This window comes from Schistocerca serialis, chromosome 3 (assembly GCF_023864345.2).
Source record: "Schistocerca serialis cubense isolate TAMUIC-IGC-003099 chromosome 3, iqSchSeri2.2, whole genome shotgun sequence".
Classification (NCBI taxonomy): Eukaryota; Metazoa; Arthropoda; class Insecta; order Orthoptera; family Acrididae; genus Schistocerca; species Schistocerca serialis.
The window spans coordinates 159,577,543-159,595,309 of record NC_064640.1 but is presented as its reverse complement, the minus strand read 5'-3'; the positions used below and the strand labels follow the sequence as shown (position 1 = coordinate 159,595,309).

Genomic DNA, 17,767 nt, shown 5'->3' with positions numbered 1-17,767 from the left:
AAAAATGTCAGCAGATGAAGTCGACACATTGCACGAAAAATGACTTCGTTGCGCAGAGACAAAAAGAGTGTTTTGGAACAGTCATGCAAGGAAGTCATGTATAGGGGGAATCATATCCATATGATCAACGAGGTTAGTTTTAGAGCATCATCTGTTGATATTATCCAGTTATTCATACACAAATGTAGCTTATAATAGACGTCATGGTATCTAATAAATGAACAAAATGAAGTTAACTTGAAAGCAGTTTGCAGTGCGGCTAGACAAAATAAGCCCCCAAATATTTCATTACACTCACTGTACAGAGCCCAAATGACCTATGTGATAATAGTCTGTCCAGCATTTCGCCGGCCGGAGTGACCGAGCGGCTCTAGGCGTTACAGTCTGGAACCGCGCGACCGCTACGGTCGCAGGTTCGAATCCTGCCTCGGGCATGGATGTGTGTGATGTCCTTAGGTTAGTTAGGTTTAAGTAGTTCTAAGTTCTAGGGATCTAATGACCTCAGAAGTTAAGTCCCATAGTGCTCAGAGCCATTTGACCCATTTTTGTCCAGCTTTTCTTGTTCTGTGAATAATTGTGTGCGAGTTTGATCTTATTATATCACCTCATAGATACACACGTGTTGTGTTTGTTATAGTTTTTTCGTGTTAAGCCTGCATTTACATCTTTCCATTGTTACAATCATGCTCTTAACACACGAGAAGGTATTACGAATCGGACAATAATAAAAGAGAAATAGCAAAGCCGATTACAAGTTCAAGATACTTGGTCACAACTCTGCAGCGTAGCGTCCGATGACATACAGGTCCACTTACTAGTACTATATACCAGAAAACTGATGGATTAGACTAGGAATATTCTGAGACAACGCAAATGCAGCCTCAGAAGGAGTTTATTGTAGCGTCTCCTTCGATTTGCTTATTATGTATATCTGATATCACACTTCATTTGGACTTGCTAGGATTTGGGAGAGATTGTTGTACTTGGAGGACAGTGTACCTAGGAAGACATGAGGTTTCATGACCGGTGTTTCACTTTAGTGACTGATTCTTCACGTTAATGAACGCGCATTAGGAACCGCCATAGGCAGTTTCTTGCATTTTCTACTATTTTGTTGTTGATGGGATTTGAAAATGCACTGAGATTCTTTATTGTCTGGACAATATTCCGTGTCTTGAAAATGGAATTTGTGTTAGTGGCCAATAGCTTCTGTTTCGAAATGTTTTTAACTTGTAATTGTTTTTTAATAATACTACTTCTTCATTTAATTCCGGTTACTGATTATTGATGTGTATAAGAGTGATAATGGAATGTAACCTTGGAACCTGGGTACATGACAGATTACGTTGCAACCTAGCACCCACCAAAATTCTGTTCACAACACTAATGCTGTTCCTAATAGTATAACGCTCTCGTATGTAACCACACATTTTCATATATTTTGTTAATAACAGCCGCTCGTACCGTTGCAGATGACATTCTATATGTCAAAAAAAAAAAAACGGCAACAAACGTAGAAAATATGCCGACAAAACAACAAAAATTGACACCATGCAATGACTCAAATGTAAAAAGGTACTTCAAAACTAGTCATACCCTACAGTATCTGGAAGCAAACAGTGCGCCTGTAATACCGTTTTTGTAGTATTTTGTAACGATGCCAACTTTGCATGTTTTAGAATAAAGAAACCCACTGATGATGGCGAAATTTTCGCTGAAACTACTTTGGGGAAGAAATTAAACAAAAATGTTTTGCGTAGGTAAAACAAAGCTTACGAAAGTCTGCAGCCGAGATTCTGAAGCACTACTTCTTTTGGAATATGGTCATCTCGAACCTAACTATGCTGTAAGTAATTACTCTAGAACAGCGATTACAAGAATTTGACGAGATGAGAAGAACTATAGAAGCACGGTGAAACTTCTTCCAGCAGCCACAACCATCTCTCCAACTGACACCTATCATCGCTCTACTGAACAATTCTCTATAACTGCTCGTATACTGACCAGAGCGTTAATAGGGTGAGATACTATAGAGCATGCCTTAACATCACCGATGTCAGAGAGGGACGAAGTTTCTGTCTCAGAGAGAAATAAATACAGGAAACGGAGTCTTCAGTGCGAAACAATGATCCTCGAATTACTTACCCTACTAGTACCGAGAGTGTTATTAATTCTGGAATACGTTTTTCGAACTTGGCATATTTTAAGTGCGACCGTTTGTCCCCAGCGTAAGGCGGTTGTGCTGAGTGCGAGTCGGTTTTCGCGCTACATCAGCATCAGCCGAGGAGCAACAGGCAACGGACTACGCTACGTTGGCAGTGCTACTACTGTTGAGGATTAGCAGAAGAGCCAACCCGTATGAATAGAGGAAGCCGAAAGGCACGCGTTTAAGCTCACGCAGGCTGGCGTGAGGTCTGGAACAGGACAAGGAAATGAGAACTTAGAAAAACGGACGCAGATGGTGGAATACTTAACTTTAATCCATTAATGTTGAACGTAGCTCTTGTCTGGACATTCTTTACAATATCAATAGCAACTGATAATGGCGCCTTGCTAGGTCGTAGCAATTGATGTAGCTGAAGGCTATGCTAACTATCGTCTCGGCAAATGAGAACGTATTTTGTCAGTGAACCATCTCTAGCAAAGTCGGTTGTACAACTGGGGCGAGTGCTTGGAAGTCTCTCTAGACCTGCCGTGTGGCGGCGCTCGGTCTGCAATCACTGATAGTGGCGACACGCGGGTCCGACGTATACTAACGGACCGCGGCCGATTTAAAGGTTACCACCTAGCAAGTGTGGTGTCTGGTGGTGACACCACAACTACCAACTGGCCTGCTGATGCAGAGCGCTGCTGCTTCTCGCGCCTCAACACAACATCGTAGGTAAGAGCAACTTTCATTACGCGTAAAGACGCAGGAAGACCCGTTATTGTATCATTACAAGATTGTGGAACAGTCAGTGGAAGCCGTCAAATACACATCTACATCTACATCTACATCTATACTCCGCAAGCCACCTGACGGTGTGTGGGGGAGGGTACCTTGAGTACCTGTATCGGTTCTCCCTTCTATTCCAGTATAGTATTGTTCGCGGAAAGGAAGATTGTCAGTATGCCTCTGTGTAGGCTCTAATCTCTCTGATTTTATCCTCATGGTCTTTTCGCGAGATATACGTAGGAGGGAGCAATATACTGCTTGACTCCTCAGTGAAGGTATGTTCTCGAAACTTCAACAAAAGCCCGTACCGAGCTACAGAGCGTCTCTCTTGCAGAGTCTTCCACTGGAGTCTATCTATCATCTCCGTAACGCTTTCGCGATTACTAAATGATCCTGTAACGAAGCGCGATGCTCTCCGTTGGATCTTCTCTATCTCTTCTATCAACCCTATCTGGTACGGATGCCACACCGGAGAGCAGTATTCAAGCAGTGGGCGAACAACTGTACTGTAACCTACTTACTTTATTTTCTGACTGCATTTCCTTAGGATTCTTGCAATGAATCTCAGTCTGGCATCTGCTTTACCGACGATTAATTTTATACGGTCATTCCATTTTAGATCACTCCTAATGCCTACTCCCAGATAATTTATTGAATTAACAATTAACTGCTTCCAGTTGCTGACCTGCTATATTGTATCTAAATGATAAAGGATCTTTCTGTCTATGTATTCGCAGCACATTACACTTGTCTATATTGAGATTCAGCTGCCATTCCCTGCACCATGCGTTAATTCGCTGCAGATCCTCCTGCATTTCAGTACAATTTTCCATTGTTACAACCTCTGGATATACCACAGCATCATCCACAAAAAAGCCTCAGTGAACTTCTGATGTTATCCACAAGGTAATTTATATATATTGTGAATAGCAACGGTCCTACGACACTCCCCTGCAGCACACCTGAAATCACTCTTACATGACGCACATGTGCGTACAAATGACTACACGTGCAGAAAAACTGCTTGATTTATTCAAGAGAAAGATCTTTAGAAATTGAGAAAGTCAATAACGCGTTGGTCCACCTCTGGCCTTTATGTAAGCAGTTATTCGGCTTGGCCTTGATTGACAAAATAGTTGGATATCCTCCCGAGGGATATTGTGCCGAGCTCTGTCCAATTGGCGCGTTAGATTGAGAAAAAACCGAGCTAGTTGGCGGGAGCTGCCCATAGTGTTTCAAACGTTCTCAGTTGCGGAGAGATCCGGCGACCTTGTTGGTCAAGGCAGTGTTTGGCAAGCACGAAGACAAGCAGCAGGAACCCTCACCGTGTGCGGGCAGGCATTATCTTGCTAAAATGTAAGTCCAGGATAGCTTGCCATGAAGGGCAACAAAACGGGGCGTAGAATATTGTCGACGTACGGCTGTGCTGTAAGGGCGCCACGGATGACAACCAAAGGGGTCTGCTAAGAAAAAAAAATGGTGTCCCAGTACATCACTCATGGCTGTTGTGACGTGTGGCGCGCGATAGTCAGGTTGGTATCGTACCGCGATCCGGGGCGTCTCGAGAGACGTCTTAGCTGGTCATGGAGTTTCATTTCAAAGCGAGACTCATCACTGGAGGCAATTCTGCTTCAGTCAATATGATTACAACGAAGACGAGACGTCCCAGGCAGTGGTGGGATGCCAATCTGACACTTCACCAGGAGTGATGGTCTGGGATGCTATTTCCTTTCATGGCAGAACCCAATTTGGTTGTCATCCACGGCACTCTTACAGCACTGCGGTTCGTCGACGATATTATACATCTCGTTTTGTTGCTCTTCATGGCAAGCTATCCTCGGTTTACGTTTCAGCAAGATAATGTCCGACCGCACACGGCGAGAGTTTTCCAAACACTACCTTAGCCAACAAGGTCGCAGGATCTCGTCGTAATCGAGAACATTTGCAGCATTAAGGGCAGGGCCCTCCAACTAGCTCAGGATTTTGACGATCTAACGCGCCAATTCTACAGAATTTGGCACGATATCCTTCAGCAGGACATCCACCAACTCTATCAATCAATGTCGAGCCGAATAGCTGCTTGCACAAGGGCCAGCGATACACCAAAGCTTACTGACTTTCTCAATCTGTGAACTTCTTTCTTTGAATAAATAATCCAACTTTTCTGAAATTGTGATCATTTGTTTGTGTGTACATGTACGTCATATGTACCTATTGGCATCGGATTTGGTCAATTCCTTCGTGGAGAATCTTTTTGTTTTGTTTTACAGTGTACATTAAGTATCTGGAAGTATGGGTAGGGAGCGATTTGAAGTGAAAAACCACATAAAACTAATCGTATCAAAGGCAGATATCAGACTGAGATCCTAAGCAAGAGGCCGGCCGGAGTGGCCGAGCGGTTCTAGGCGCTACACTCTGGAGCCGCGCTACCGCAACGGTCGCAGGTTCGAATCATGCCTCGGCATGGATGTGTGTGATGTCCTTAGGTTAGTTAGGTTTAAGTAGTTCTAAGTTCTAGGGGATTGATGACCTCAGTACGAGCTCTAATTTCCCTTATCTCTGAACGTTGACCATTGCGCGATTTGAAAGTTGGTGGTAATAATACACTCCTGGAAATTGAAATAAGAACACCGTGAATTCATTGTCCCAGGAAGGGGAAACTTTATTGACACATTCCTGGGGTCAGATGCATCACATGATCACACTGACAGAACCACAGGCACATAGACACAGGCAACAGAGCATGCACAATGTCGGCACTAGTACAGTGTATATCCACCTTTCGCAGCAATGCAGGCTGCTATTCTCCCATGGAGACGATCGTAGAGATGCTGGATGTAGTCCTGTGGAACGGCTTGCCATGCCATTTCCACCTGGCGCCTCAGTTGGACCAGCGTTCGTGCTGGACGTGCAGACCGCGTGAGACGACGCTTCATCCAGTCCCAAACATGCTCAATGGGGGACAGATCCGGAGATCTTGCTGGCCAGGGTAGTTGACTTACACCTTCTAGAGCACGTTGGGTGGCACGGGATACATGCGGACGTGCATTGTCCTGTTGGAACAGCAAGTTCCCTTGCCGGTCTAGGAATGGTAGAACGATGGGTTCGATGACGGTTTGGATGTACCGTGACTATTCAGTGTCCCCACGACGATCACCAGTGACGTACGGCCAGTGTAGGAGATCGCTCCCCACACCATGATGCCGGGTGTTGGCCCTGTGTGCCTCGGTCGTATGCAGTCCTGATTGTGGCGCTCACCTGCACGGCGCCAAACACGCATACGACCATCATTGGCACCAAGGCAGAAGCGACTCTCATTGCTGAAGACGACACGTCTCCATTCGTCCCTCCATTCACGCCTGTCGCGACACCACTGGAGGCGGGCTGCACGATGTTGGGGCGTGAGCGGAAGACGGCCTAACGGTGTGCGGGACCGTAGCCCAGCTTCATGGAGACGGTTGCGAATGGTCCTCGCCGATACCCCAGGAGCAACAGTGTCCCTAATTTGCTGGGAAGTGGCGGTGCGGTCCCCTACGGCACTGCGTAGGATCCTACGGTCTTGGCGTGCATCCGTGCGTCGCTGCGGTCCGGTCCCAGGTCGACGGGCACGTGCACCTTCCGCCGACCACTGGCGACAACATCGATGTACTGTGGAGACCTCACGCCCCACGTGTTGAGCAATTCGGCGGTACGTCCACCCGGCCTCCCGCATGCCCACTATACGCCCTCGCTCAAAGTCCGTCAACTGCACATACGGTTCACGTCCACGCTGTCGCGGCATGCTACCAGTGTTAAAGACTGCGATGGAGCTCCGTATGCCACGGCAAACTGGCTGACACTGACGGCGGCGGTGCACAAATGCTGCGCAGCTAGCGCCATTCGACGGCCAACACCGCGGTTCCTGGTGTGTCCGCTGTGCCGTGCGTGTGATCATTGCTTGTACAGCCCTCTCGCAGTGTCCGGAGCAAGTATGGTGGGTCTGACACACCGGTGTCAATGTGTTCTTTTCTCCATTTCCAGGAGTGTACATGCTCTACATCCTAGGCGAAGATCGGATTTCGGAATTTAGTGAGCAGTCCCTTCCGTTTAGCGTGTCGTCTATCTGCAAGTGTGTCCCACTTCAGACTTTATATGAGATTTGTAAAGCTCTCGCGATGGCTACATGTAACAGCACGAATCTTGCCGCTCTTCTTTGGACCCTCTCAATCTTTTGAATGAGACCTAACTGGTAAGGGTCCCATACAGACGAACAATATCCTAAGACTGGACGAACTAACGTATTGTACGCAATTTCCTTTGTTCATGTTCGCTTCATGATTCTACCAACAAGCCACAATCTAGAGTTCGCCTTGCCCGTTACTTGTGTAATCTGACAATTCCATTTGAGATCATTTCGAATAGTCACACCCAGATACTTGACGGATGTTACCGCTACCAAAGACTGGGCATTTATTTTGTACTCGTACATTAATGGGGATTTTCGCCTTGTTACACACAGTAGGTTACACTTATTAATATTGAGAGGTAGCTGCCAGTCATTACAGCACGCATTTATTTTCTGAAAATCCTCATTCATTTGTTCACAACTTTCGTGTGATACTACTTTCCTGTAGACTACAGCATAATCGGCAAACAGTCTAATGCCGCTGTCAATACCATCATCCATATCGTTTATGTAAATCGTAAAAAGCAGCGGACTTATTACGCTGTCCTGGGGCACACCTGAAGTCACGCCTGTTTCTGTTGAAGTCACCCCATTCTGGACGACATACTGCTCTCTGTCTGTCAGAAAACTTTCTATCCACTTGTATTCCACACGACTATTCAGAGTGTTTGACAATTCGTATAACAGACTTGTACGCTTTGTAAAGAGGATGTGGTAGATAACGTTTTGATAAGGAATCCATGTCCATAAACGTACCGTTTGGATGTAAAGTAAGTTGAAGATCGGATCACTTTCAAATTTTCCTCTTCGCGGTACGCACACAAAATGAGAAGAGGGCGCCGTTGTAGCCGCTCTCGTAATTACGGATACACACACCATTTTCGTCGGACTACAACAACGACTGCATGAAACTGGTACTTTCGCAACTGGGAGAGGAAAGGATCTTGGAATTTGTGTGAAAATGGCGCGTTTCCCATGGCAACCACTTTAGCTGTTTACGGCATAAAACAAGGACATCAAACAATGACACGAAGAGCAGTTCCATTACATTTTGTGTCAAATACATTTCGTATCGATCCGAACAGCAATATCTCACATGAATACTATGAGGAGGAGAAGTATTGATGCTCCAGAATAATTTAAAATGTTAGCAACAAAATTTGTGCACTATAATAAATCGGAATACGAAAGAAAGCCTGCTTCCGTGGTGTACAGTAGGATTCTGGGTTATGCATGTGATCACACTGGGCATCATCGAAAATACTGTAAAACGGAAAAAGGAACACTCTGGGATTGCAAGAAAATATAACAGAACGTGCTCTTCAGTTCGTAACAACTATACTACTGTTTTGAGACGTAGAACAACTTTTTATTGATATGTTTATTCGTTATGTGTGACTTCAGAAAAGAACAGATTACAATGTCCTATGTCCTATTTGGACGGTATATGCAGCTAAAAAAATTTATCTCCTGACTTTTTCCTTGTGCTTCAGTCAAACGGATGAACGTAAAATCTCTCTGCAATAACGCATCTGTTGTTCAAATGGCTCTGAGCACTATGGGACTTAACTTCTGAGGTCATCAGTCCCCTAGAACTTAGAACTACTTAAACCTAACTAACCTAAGGACATCACACACATCCATGCCCAGGCAGGATTCGAACCTGCGACCATAGCGGTCGCGCGGTTCCAGACTGAAGCGCCTAGAACCGCTCGGCCGCTCCGGCCGGCCATCTGTTTTTCATTTTTCATAATATGGAAGTAGAGATATCCATCTTTACAGGCTTCAAATTTGCAATATTTTCACATATACAGGTAGGCATGTTATGTACATAATCTTTTAGCAGTCTTGGCCAAGGATGGAGCTTGATACGGTACTTAATCTCAGATAGAAGTAAGGACTCGAAGTAAAGAAGTTAGGTCGAGTGGACATGGTTAAGAAGAGAGGTGGAAGGGCACGTACCGTTAGAACTCCAGAAAAAATTAATGCAATAAGGCATTCATTTCAGCAACCTGCAAAGGTATCTGCTCGAAGACACCATAGAGCTCTTCCGTTATCTGGTCGGAGTGTGCGTCGAACTTTGCAACAGAACGTGCAGTTTCATCCGTACAAGATGGTCGTTGTTGAACAATTGTTTGCACGTGATTACGACAGTTGTGTGACGTCATGTGCAAATATCCTGGAAGATATGCCTGAAGATGTTGTGGTCCTTCGCAGCAATGAAACACACATTCACTGAAATATGTGGCTGGGCTCACTAATTTGTCAAAATGGAAAGATATTCTGTTATTGGTACCATTTACATGAACTGTTTGCAACATGTCAATATTGTATCGTAAATATGGGTGTTCTGAATTTACTACTGACGTGTTCGTACCGAGCGTAGCTTTGTGCAGACTTTTTTTCACTGCTACTAATTTTTATCTGCCGCGTAATCGATTAGTCGCTGCATTTGGCTGCAGCGGTTCAAAGTACTAAATTAGGAACGAGCAGCCCCCACAGTAAATTCACTGTTGTCCGAGTCTGCCGTATGGAGATGGGCCAGTTTATGTTTTGTGTTCTAGCATTCTGTATCTTTTAAGCGTTTTTTAAAATAAATACAACTGAAATATGGAAATAGGAAAATACGGTGATTCATTTTCGAGAAGGCGTTCGTACTGGCGAAGATGGAGACAGGAGGAAGGTAACGGTGAAATCCGTTCCCGGCACCTAACACACTCCCCTTGTAAAGGAGAGTGGCAGTTGCTGTGTGTACAGTACCCATCAACGTATGGCTTACATCCACTTGTCTCCGTGGCTAAGGTAGTTAGCGTATGCTTGTGTAGTGGAGCTCGACTCCCAAGTACTTTGTTCGAACGTTGCTGGAAGAAGAAATTTTCACCTTCGGTATTTAGCCGACAAGGGGAGAAGAGGTCGTGGCGTCAAGTTATTGATCAACAGACCTTGCACCAATGTCTTACAGTAAAATCTAGACCCCTCCATAGCGTGTCGCGGAGTCAAGGCCTGTGGCTCTGTTACTGATGATGGTCCGTCCGCCGTATGGGGACTATATGGTCGTCGCACTATTCGTGAGAAGTAGGTTACATGCTGGCGGCAGGATTCACTCTCTTTCCTTCATCCATAAAACAAGACAAACACAACTTTACACTCTACAAGTACTGTCCGCACGATGCAGGATAAGCACGTGACATCTCATAACATGTTGGAGGAAGGCAATGGGAAACCATCTACACTAGGCCTTTGTCACGGAAAGCAATGTAGAGTTCCTGTAACTGTTCCCTGTAGGCTATTCCTCAGTGCGAGGACAATAGAGATTTCGGATTTTACCACGAATAGTCGCGCAAAACTAGTATCTGTTGCCGTGGTAGCCGGCCGAAGTGGCCGCGCGGTTCTGGTGCCGCAGTCTGGAACCGCGAGACCGCTACGGTCGCAGGTTCGAATCCTGCCTCGGGCATGGATGTGTGTGATGTCCTTAGGTTAGTTAGGTTTAACTAGTTCTAAGTTCTAGGGGACTAATAACCTCAGCAGTTGAGCCCCATAGTGCTCAGAGCCATTTTTTTTTGTTGCCGTGGTCACTAACGCACGCCTTTGCGATGGTGCTTAACTCGGAGTTAAGCCGGTAAGAGACCTCGTGATTGCTACGGCGTAAAGTCAAGCGCTGGCACCCCAGTCGGAAACGAGAGAGCAGAGACGGTAGTGAAGAAGACTTCAGCCAATTGCACGCTGACCGATCCCTTTCCAGGACGACAATGCGACGGCAGTGGCCTATATGCGAAGAGGACATAAACGCGGCCCAGTTCTACGAGAAGCTTCAAGACCAGCGACCTGAATAGAAGTATCAGAGCTCATTACCTTGTTCATACATTCTATGTAGCACAAACTTGGTACTGACGAGATTTCTTATTTTATCTGTCGCCCTTTGCTTGCGGCACATCTGTTTAACACAAAGTATTGTCAATTACTTTTCGTAATAAAACTTATTAATACGATTTGCTTAAATTGTTGTCTAACAATCTGAGAACGCAGGTTTCCCAGACGCCCCATATATGGCGACATAGGCAGGATTCCACTCCGTCTACAGGCCATAAGTGGCCCATCGGGACCATCCGACCGCCGTGTCACCCTCTGAGGAGGATGCGGATAGGAGGGGCGTGTAGTCAGCACACCGCTCTCCCGGTCGTTATGATGGTATTCTTGACCGAAGCCGCTACTATTCGGTCGAGTAGCTCCTCAATTGGCTGAGTGCACCCCGAAAAATGGCAACAGTGAGGCAGGATTCAACAGTGACAAAACACTTTCTCTGCGCCGACCGGTGTGGCCAAGCGGTTCTAGGCGCTACAATCTGGAACCGCGCGACCGCTGCGGTCGCAGGTTCGAATCCTGCCTCGGGCATGGATGTGTGTGATGTCCTTAGGTTAGTTAGGTTTAAGTAGTTCTAAGTTCTAGAGGACTGATGACCTCAGCTTTTAAGTCCCATAGTGCTCAGAGCCATTTGCGCCGACTTTCTCTGTCAGTATTTGGCCAGCAAAGGAAGGAGTGTGGTAGCGTAAGGTTCCTGATCACCAGTCTTTGCGCTAAAGTCTTGGATTAAATTCCAAGCTACTCATCAGTGTCTCGTAAATGAGGTCATGTGGCACTGTTGATGCAGATCCGTCCGTCGAATTGGGACATTAAGTTCGGTAGGCCCCGTGTGGTATTCGAGAGGAGTAGGCTATGTACCGGCACAGGGATTCACCCTTTTTCTTGCCTTCATCCACAACAACGGAAACCCAACACTACACTTCAAAAATGGTTCAAATGGCTCTGAGCACTATGCGACTTAACTTCTTAGGTCATCAGTCGCGTAGAACTTAGAACAAATTACACCTAACTAACCTATGGACATCACACACATCCATGCCCGAGGCAGGATTCGAAACTGCGACCGTAGCGGTCGGTCGGCTCCAGACTGTAGCGCCTAGAACCACGCTACACTGCACAGGCACTCCATCTATCTCATCCACACGACACAGACACACTCGAGACTTCGTAACGAGTCGGAGGAAGGCAATGGCAAACCAGCTCACGCAGAACGGCGATGCAGAATTCCTCCGTCAGCTCCTCATTCCTCGAGTATGGCAGTGCTTTGATTTTGGTTCAAATGGTTCAAATGGCTCTGAGCACTATGGGACTTAACAGCCGAGGTTATCAGTCCCCTAGAACTTAAAACTACTTAAACCTAACTAAACCAAGGACATCACATACATCCATGCCCGAGGCAGGATTCGAACCTGCGACCGTAGCGGTCGCGCTGTTTCAGACTGTAGCGCCTAGAACCGTTCGGCCACTCCGGCGAGCTTTGATTTTGAGTCGTGCGAAGTTTTCTATGTAGGGCGGTACGCCAGTGGCTCTGCTCCCCTTGCGGGCCAAACACTGCCTACCATTCCAGCTCTAGCGCGAAGTAGGGACGCCGAGACGCGAGCGGACTCGAGGTAATGTGATGCTAGAGCTATGCGGGGGTCGACGAAGAGGAAGTGTGCCGAGGTAGGCGTACCTGCGGTGGGCGTCAGGAAGATGTGCGTGCGGTAGGCGTGCGTCTCCATGGCGGTGTAACCCGGCTCTCGGCTGCGCCGCACGCCCCGGCTCGAAGGCCCGAGGCGGCCGCCGTAGCCGCCGCCGTCCGAGTCGCCGTGGAAGTGCTTCCGGAACAGAATGTTCATCTTGCGCTTTTCACTGGCTCCGATGCGCGCTCTATTCCATCCTTACCGCACCGGCCTTTCTGTCACGCCGTTTTCGAACACCACCGTCTCGCCTACGATTTCTATTTTGCGGGCGGTCAGTGCTATAATCGCACCGTCTGTGTGTCACACGAGCACTGAGAACTAGTATTTGTCAACAACTAGACACTCGTAGGCAGCGGACGATTCGAAGCTCGCGGGCGACTATGTTGACAAGAAGAGGCCTGGCAACTGAAAGGGGGCGCTCGGGGTCTTGGCAGGCGGCCTGGCTGCACGGGCGGCGAGTGCCAGAGGTTGCGGCTCCCCGCCACTGCCCTGTCCTTCAAGTCTCCTATTGTTCGAGGCCCGAGCCGGCGAGTCTGACGCAAACCCTTCAAACTCCTCGAACTGGCAAGTTTCGCTTCTGCCGGCGGAGTAGCGGCTTCGACCCAGCGCGGACCACGAGGGCGCGAGCGGGCAGGTGTGTGGCGACTGGCGGCAGTATTTGTGAGCCGCGCCTCGCGCCCCGCGGACTGCGCAGGCCGCTGCGCCCCTCCACGCCGCCGCCGCCACGCCGCCTCCGCCGCGCCGCCGCGCGCCCAAAATACAGCGCCGCTCACTTATAAATACGTGTTCGCAAATTTCGCTAGCGGCATATTTAAACATAGCCGCGGAGGTGACGGGCTGGGGAATCGTTAACTCGCCCTCCGGCACTCGCGTCGGCCACTCTGCTCGGCCGTGCCTGCCTCGGTATACGATTCTCACCGACAGGGTTATTTTCGGTGCTGTCTCGATCCAGAACCAGACGAATAATTTAAAAAAATTGGCAGAACGCGCTCCCTAATTTAAAGTTTAAATAAAAAGTAGATGACCAAAATAAAAAAAGAATCATTTTTAACCCTAGATCTCTAAACTCTCGCCGGCCGCTGTGGTTGAGCTGTTCTAGGCGCTCCAGTCCGTAACCGCGCTGCTGCTACGGTCGCAGGTTAAAATCCTGCCTCGTGCATGGATGTGTGTGATGTCCTTAGGTTAGTTAGATTTAAGTAGATCTAAATCTAGGGGACTGATGACCTCAGATGTTAAGTCCCATAGTGCTTAGAGCCATTTGAACCATTTTTGAACTAAACCCTCGTAAAAGTTACAATTGCAATCGGTACCAATTCGAGTTTCAAATGGTTCAAATGGCTCTGAGCACTATGGGACTTAACATCTCTGGTCATCAGTCCCCTAGAACTTAGAACTACTTAAACCTAACTAACCTAAGGACATCACACACATCCATGCCCGAGGCAGGATTCGAACCTGCGACCGTAGCAGTCGCGCGGTTCCGGACTGAGCGCCTCAACCGCTAGACCACCGCGGCCGGCTATTCGAGTTTCCAACCAATCAGGTGCTGCTAGTATAGAGTGTAGAACAGGACATTTTGTACTTACTTTGTATGTGACATTTCACTGTAGACCTAATCATCTTGTGAATGTTCCCGTTCTTATTTCCGTATTTGTCAAGGAAATTGGAGAGAATTCTGGCTTATGCACGAGATCCTCGTGTCTTGCTTAAGGCGAAATTCCTCTCCAATTTCCTAAGCAAGCACGGAAATAAAGGAAGCTGTCTTGCTGAAGGCGGTGTTCCTCTTCAGCTTATAATTGTAATTAACTAATGCAGAACTATAAATTATGACTTTCTTTCAATAAAATATGGATTAGTAAAATTTACGGTGTTTCACTAACTACGTAACATTTCCCCCCTATAGTGCTCTAGGATTAGACAATGTGTCACTCAAGCGGTGTCCTCAAAAAATGGTTCAAATGTCTCTGAGCACCATGGAACTTAACTTCTGAGGTCATCAGTCGCCTAGAACTTAGAACTACTTAAACCTTACCTTAAGGACATCGCACACATCCATGCCCGAGGCAGGATTCGAACCTGCGACCGTAGCGGTCGCGCGGTTCCAGACTGTAGCACCTAGAACCGTTCGCCCACACCGGCCGGCGGTGTCCTCAACTATCAATGCATTGTTCAATGCGACTTCAGAAATTCTGCATCATTCTCACGAGCGTTTCTTGAGGAAAATGTCAGATTATTTCTGTATTGTATTTCTCAGTCCTCGGATTGTTTCTGAACACCTCGCCCTTAGGACACATTCCTGGAAAAAACTGCAGGGTCTAAGGTCTGGTGATCGTGCTGGCCAGAGGATGACGATACGTAAAAAAAAAAAAATTAAGCGTACGGGAAACATATGTCTGAGAAAATGGAAAGAAATCTAAGGGTGTGAACGGAGGACCCGTCCTGCTGAAATCATACCTGGTCAATCTGCAGCGCGCTGAGTCTCGATGAAAAGATGTTTATCATGAGAGTGTATCTTTGCGACTTTACAGTCAGAGTAGTACTATACTCTTCAAGAAACATTAAAGACCAATTATCCTGACTTCTCCAAGTACGCACCATACAGTAAAACGATCGTTATGTAGTGGTTTTTCACGAAGTTTTTACGAATAACGTATCCCGATAAGTGAATGTGAGTTTCATCGCTGTAAAGGACGATAATATCTCAAGGTATATTTTCAAGGATGTTTGCGTATGACCTCTCAGAATTGTCGTAATTACGTTCAAACAACTGTTTAACAACGACCATCTTGTAGGGATGAAATTTCGAGTCCCGTTGCAAAATTAGACGCACACTCCGATCCGATAGCTGAAGAGCTCTAGCGTGTTTTCGAGCAAATGTCTTTCGAGACGGCTGAGATTAACGTCTTACTATATTAAGGTTGTCTGGAGTTCTTTGTCTGTGACAATACATGTAAACAAACTTCCCACTGCGTAGATATCGTTCGTATTGATACCGTTTATGTTTTTTATTTGAACTTTAAATTAGGAAGAATGTTTTGCCACATCCTTTAGTACGGTAGTGTGGGCGACTGTCTGCCCATGAGCAACTATTTTTGAAACTGTGCTTGCATATTTCAAATTAAAGCTCGAGAAAATGTTATACAAAGGTTATCTCTAAAATTGATGGTTCAAATGGCTCTGAGCACTATGCGACTTAACTTCTGAGGTTATCAGTCGCCTAGAACTTAGAACTAATTAAACCTAACTAACCTACGGACATCACACACATCCATGCCCGAGGCAGGATTCGAATCTGCGACCGTAGCGGTCGCTCGGTTCCAGACTGTAGCGCCTAGAACCGCACGGCCACTCCGGCCGGCCCTAAAATTGATCACATTTCATTATTTATCGTACGGTGTCATTACAAATCACATTAACGAACTTAAACTAAGAATAATATTCGTAATGAAACATGTAGCCTACAAAAATAGTGTACTGAACTATTAATCATATTCAGGTAGTACTCAATTTGTCCCGTGTTGGCTCTTAGCGAACATTAGTAAGCCCTCGATTCTTTCGAGAATCGAACTCCCATTTATGAAACAGCTTCAAACATCTGATTACTTTGGAAATGAGTTAACGTTTTAAATATTTAACGTTAGTTATGTTAGGAAGAATAAGTTTGAAAAGTTGGAGATTACGTTTACAGTTTGTCTGAAGTGGCTAAGTGCTCTCGTTATGAAACCCTGGATGAATATAATCTGGGTAATTTGCTCTCCACTTTAAGCAGAAGCTAGTATTTCACGCATACCAATGTTTATGACTACATCTCTCCAAAACTATGGGTAGTACAATGATATACATTTCCAGGCACATTCAGTTGTGTACCCGCCAGGGTAGCCGAGAGCGCTAATAAGCTGCTTCCTGGACTCGGGTAGGCGCGCCGGACCCGGATCGAATCCGCCCAGCGGATTAATGACGAGGGCCGGTATGCCGGCCAGCTGCGGAGTGGTTTTTCGGCGGTTTTCCACATCCCGCTAGGTGAATATAGGGCTGGTCCCCACGTTCCGCCTCAGTTACACGACTCACAGACATTTGCAGACGGTCGCACTATTTCATGGCTTACAGTAGGCGCAAACAGCTGGGGTACACTACTTACATCCCAGGGTATTCGGGGTGGCGGCAGGAAGGATATCCACCCACCCTCTGCAACCAACACTGCCAAATCCACAATAACAAGGTCCAAAGAAAGAAAGTACATTCAGTGGTGTATGTGGATATTGCCTGCAATGCCTGCAAAATGTATTGTCATTAGGGTTAGTAATAAAGCAGTAATAAATTAAACGTAATGCCCGATACTGAGGTTTTACTGCAATCACAGGGAAAATAAAGTATGCAGTAAACTTTTTTTCCTTTCATCATTTTATGTAAGGTGTCAGTGACGAAAAGTTTCATAAAGATCTCAAAGTATTTGAATGATTTTGTGATGAGGTCAGCTGCCATTCTCTTTATTTGATGTACTGTTGTACTATATCGGCCTTAGGACAATTGCAAGAATCTAAAACGGAAGCCTTATACATTGGATGCATTAGTATAACTTAATACAGCAATGTATCATATCCTAAGATATACTAGGAGTATAACAACTTACTTTATGGACGATTCTTTAATGGTATATTATGCCATGTACGTCCCTGTTCTTATAACTGGATGTAACTGTCAAAATATAAATTATAAGTAGTTTTTCGCTATTTTAGGAGAATGTTACTTTAGAGCTCTTATATATAAGGTTGGTGTTTCTAACGTATTTAAAGTATCCCTGATTTGCAGATAAGAGGGAATTTTACTTTATTTCCAGTTTTGCTATTTCACGTGCGTGAACTGAACGTATCAAATCTGCAGTACGTACGGAGTAAGGAGTGACCAGTAGGTTCCCATAAGGGTTAGCAAAGGAGGTTGGCCATCTGGCCCTTTCGCGGCTAGTGGGATGAAGCGACGATGCAGAAATCGCTCGTGACACCGGCAAAGAGATATATAGGGAAAGTACATTTATTCTGGTGCTAATCAAATAATTGTTACTAATAAATATCTGCTAACAAAAGTTGCCTTTTGCTACTCAGACATTAGGAAGAGTCTCGCGTCACA

The 17,767-nt window shown here is 46.1% G+C and overlaps 1 protein-coding gene across 2 annotated transcripts in view; it reads right to left on the bottom strand.

Moving 5' to 3' along the window:
- LOC126469865 (uncharacterized) overlaps positions 1-13,274 on the bottom strand; it is a 407,514-nt gene extending 394,240 nt beyond the window's left edge. For both annotated transcript variants that reach the window (XM_050097174.1, XM_050097175.1), the window contains exon 1: positions 12,634-13,274. In XM_050097174.1, the coding sequence (XP_049953131.1) occupies positions 12,634-12,799 (166 nt within the window). In that variant the 5' untranslated portion in view covers positions 12,800-13,274. The remainder of the gene's footprint in view (positions 1-12,633) is intronic.
- Between the last annotated feature and the right edge of the window lie 4,493 nt (positions 13,275-17,767).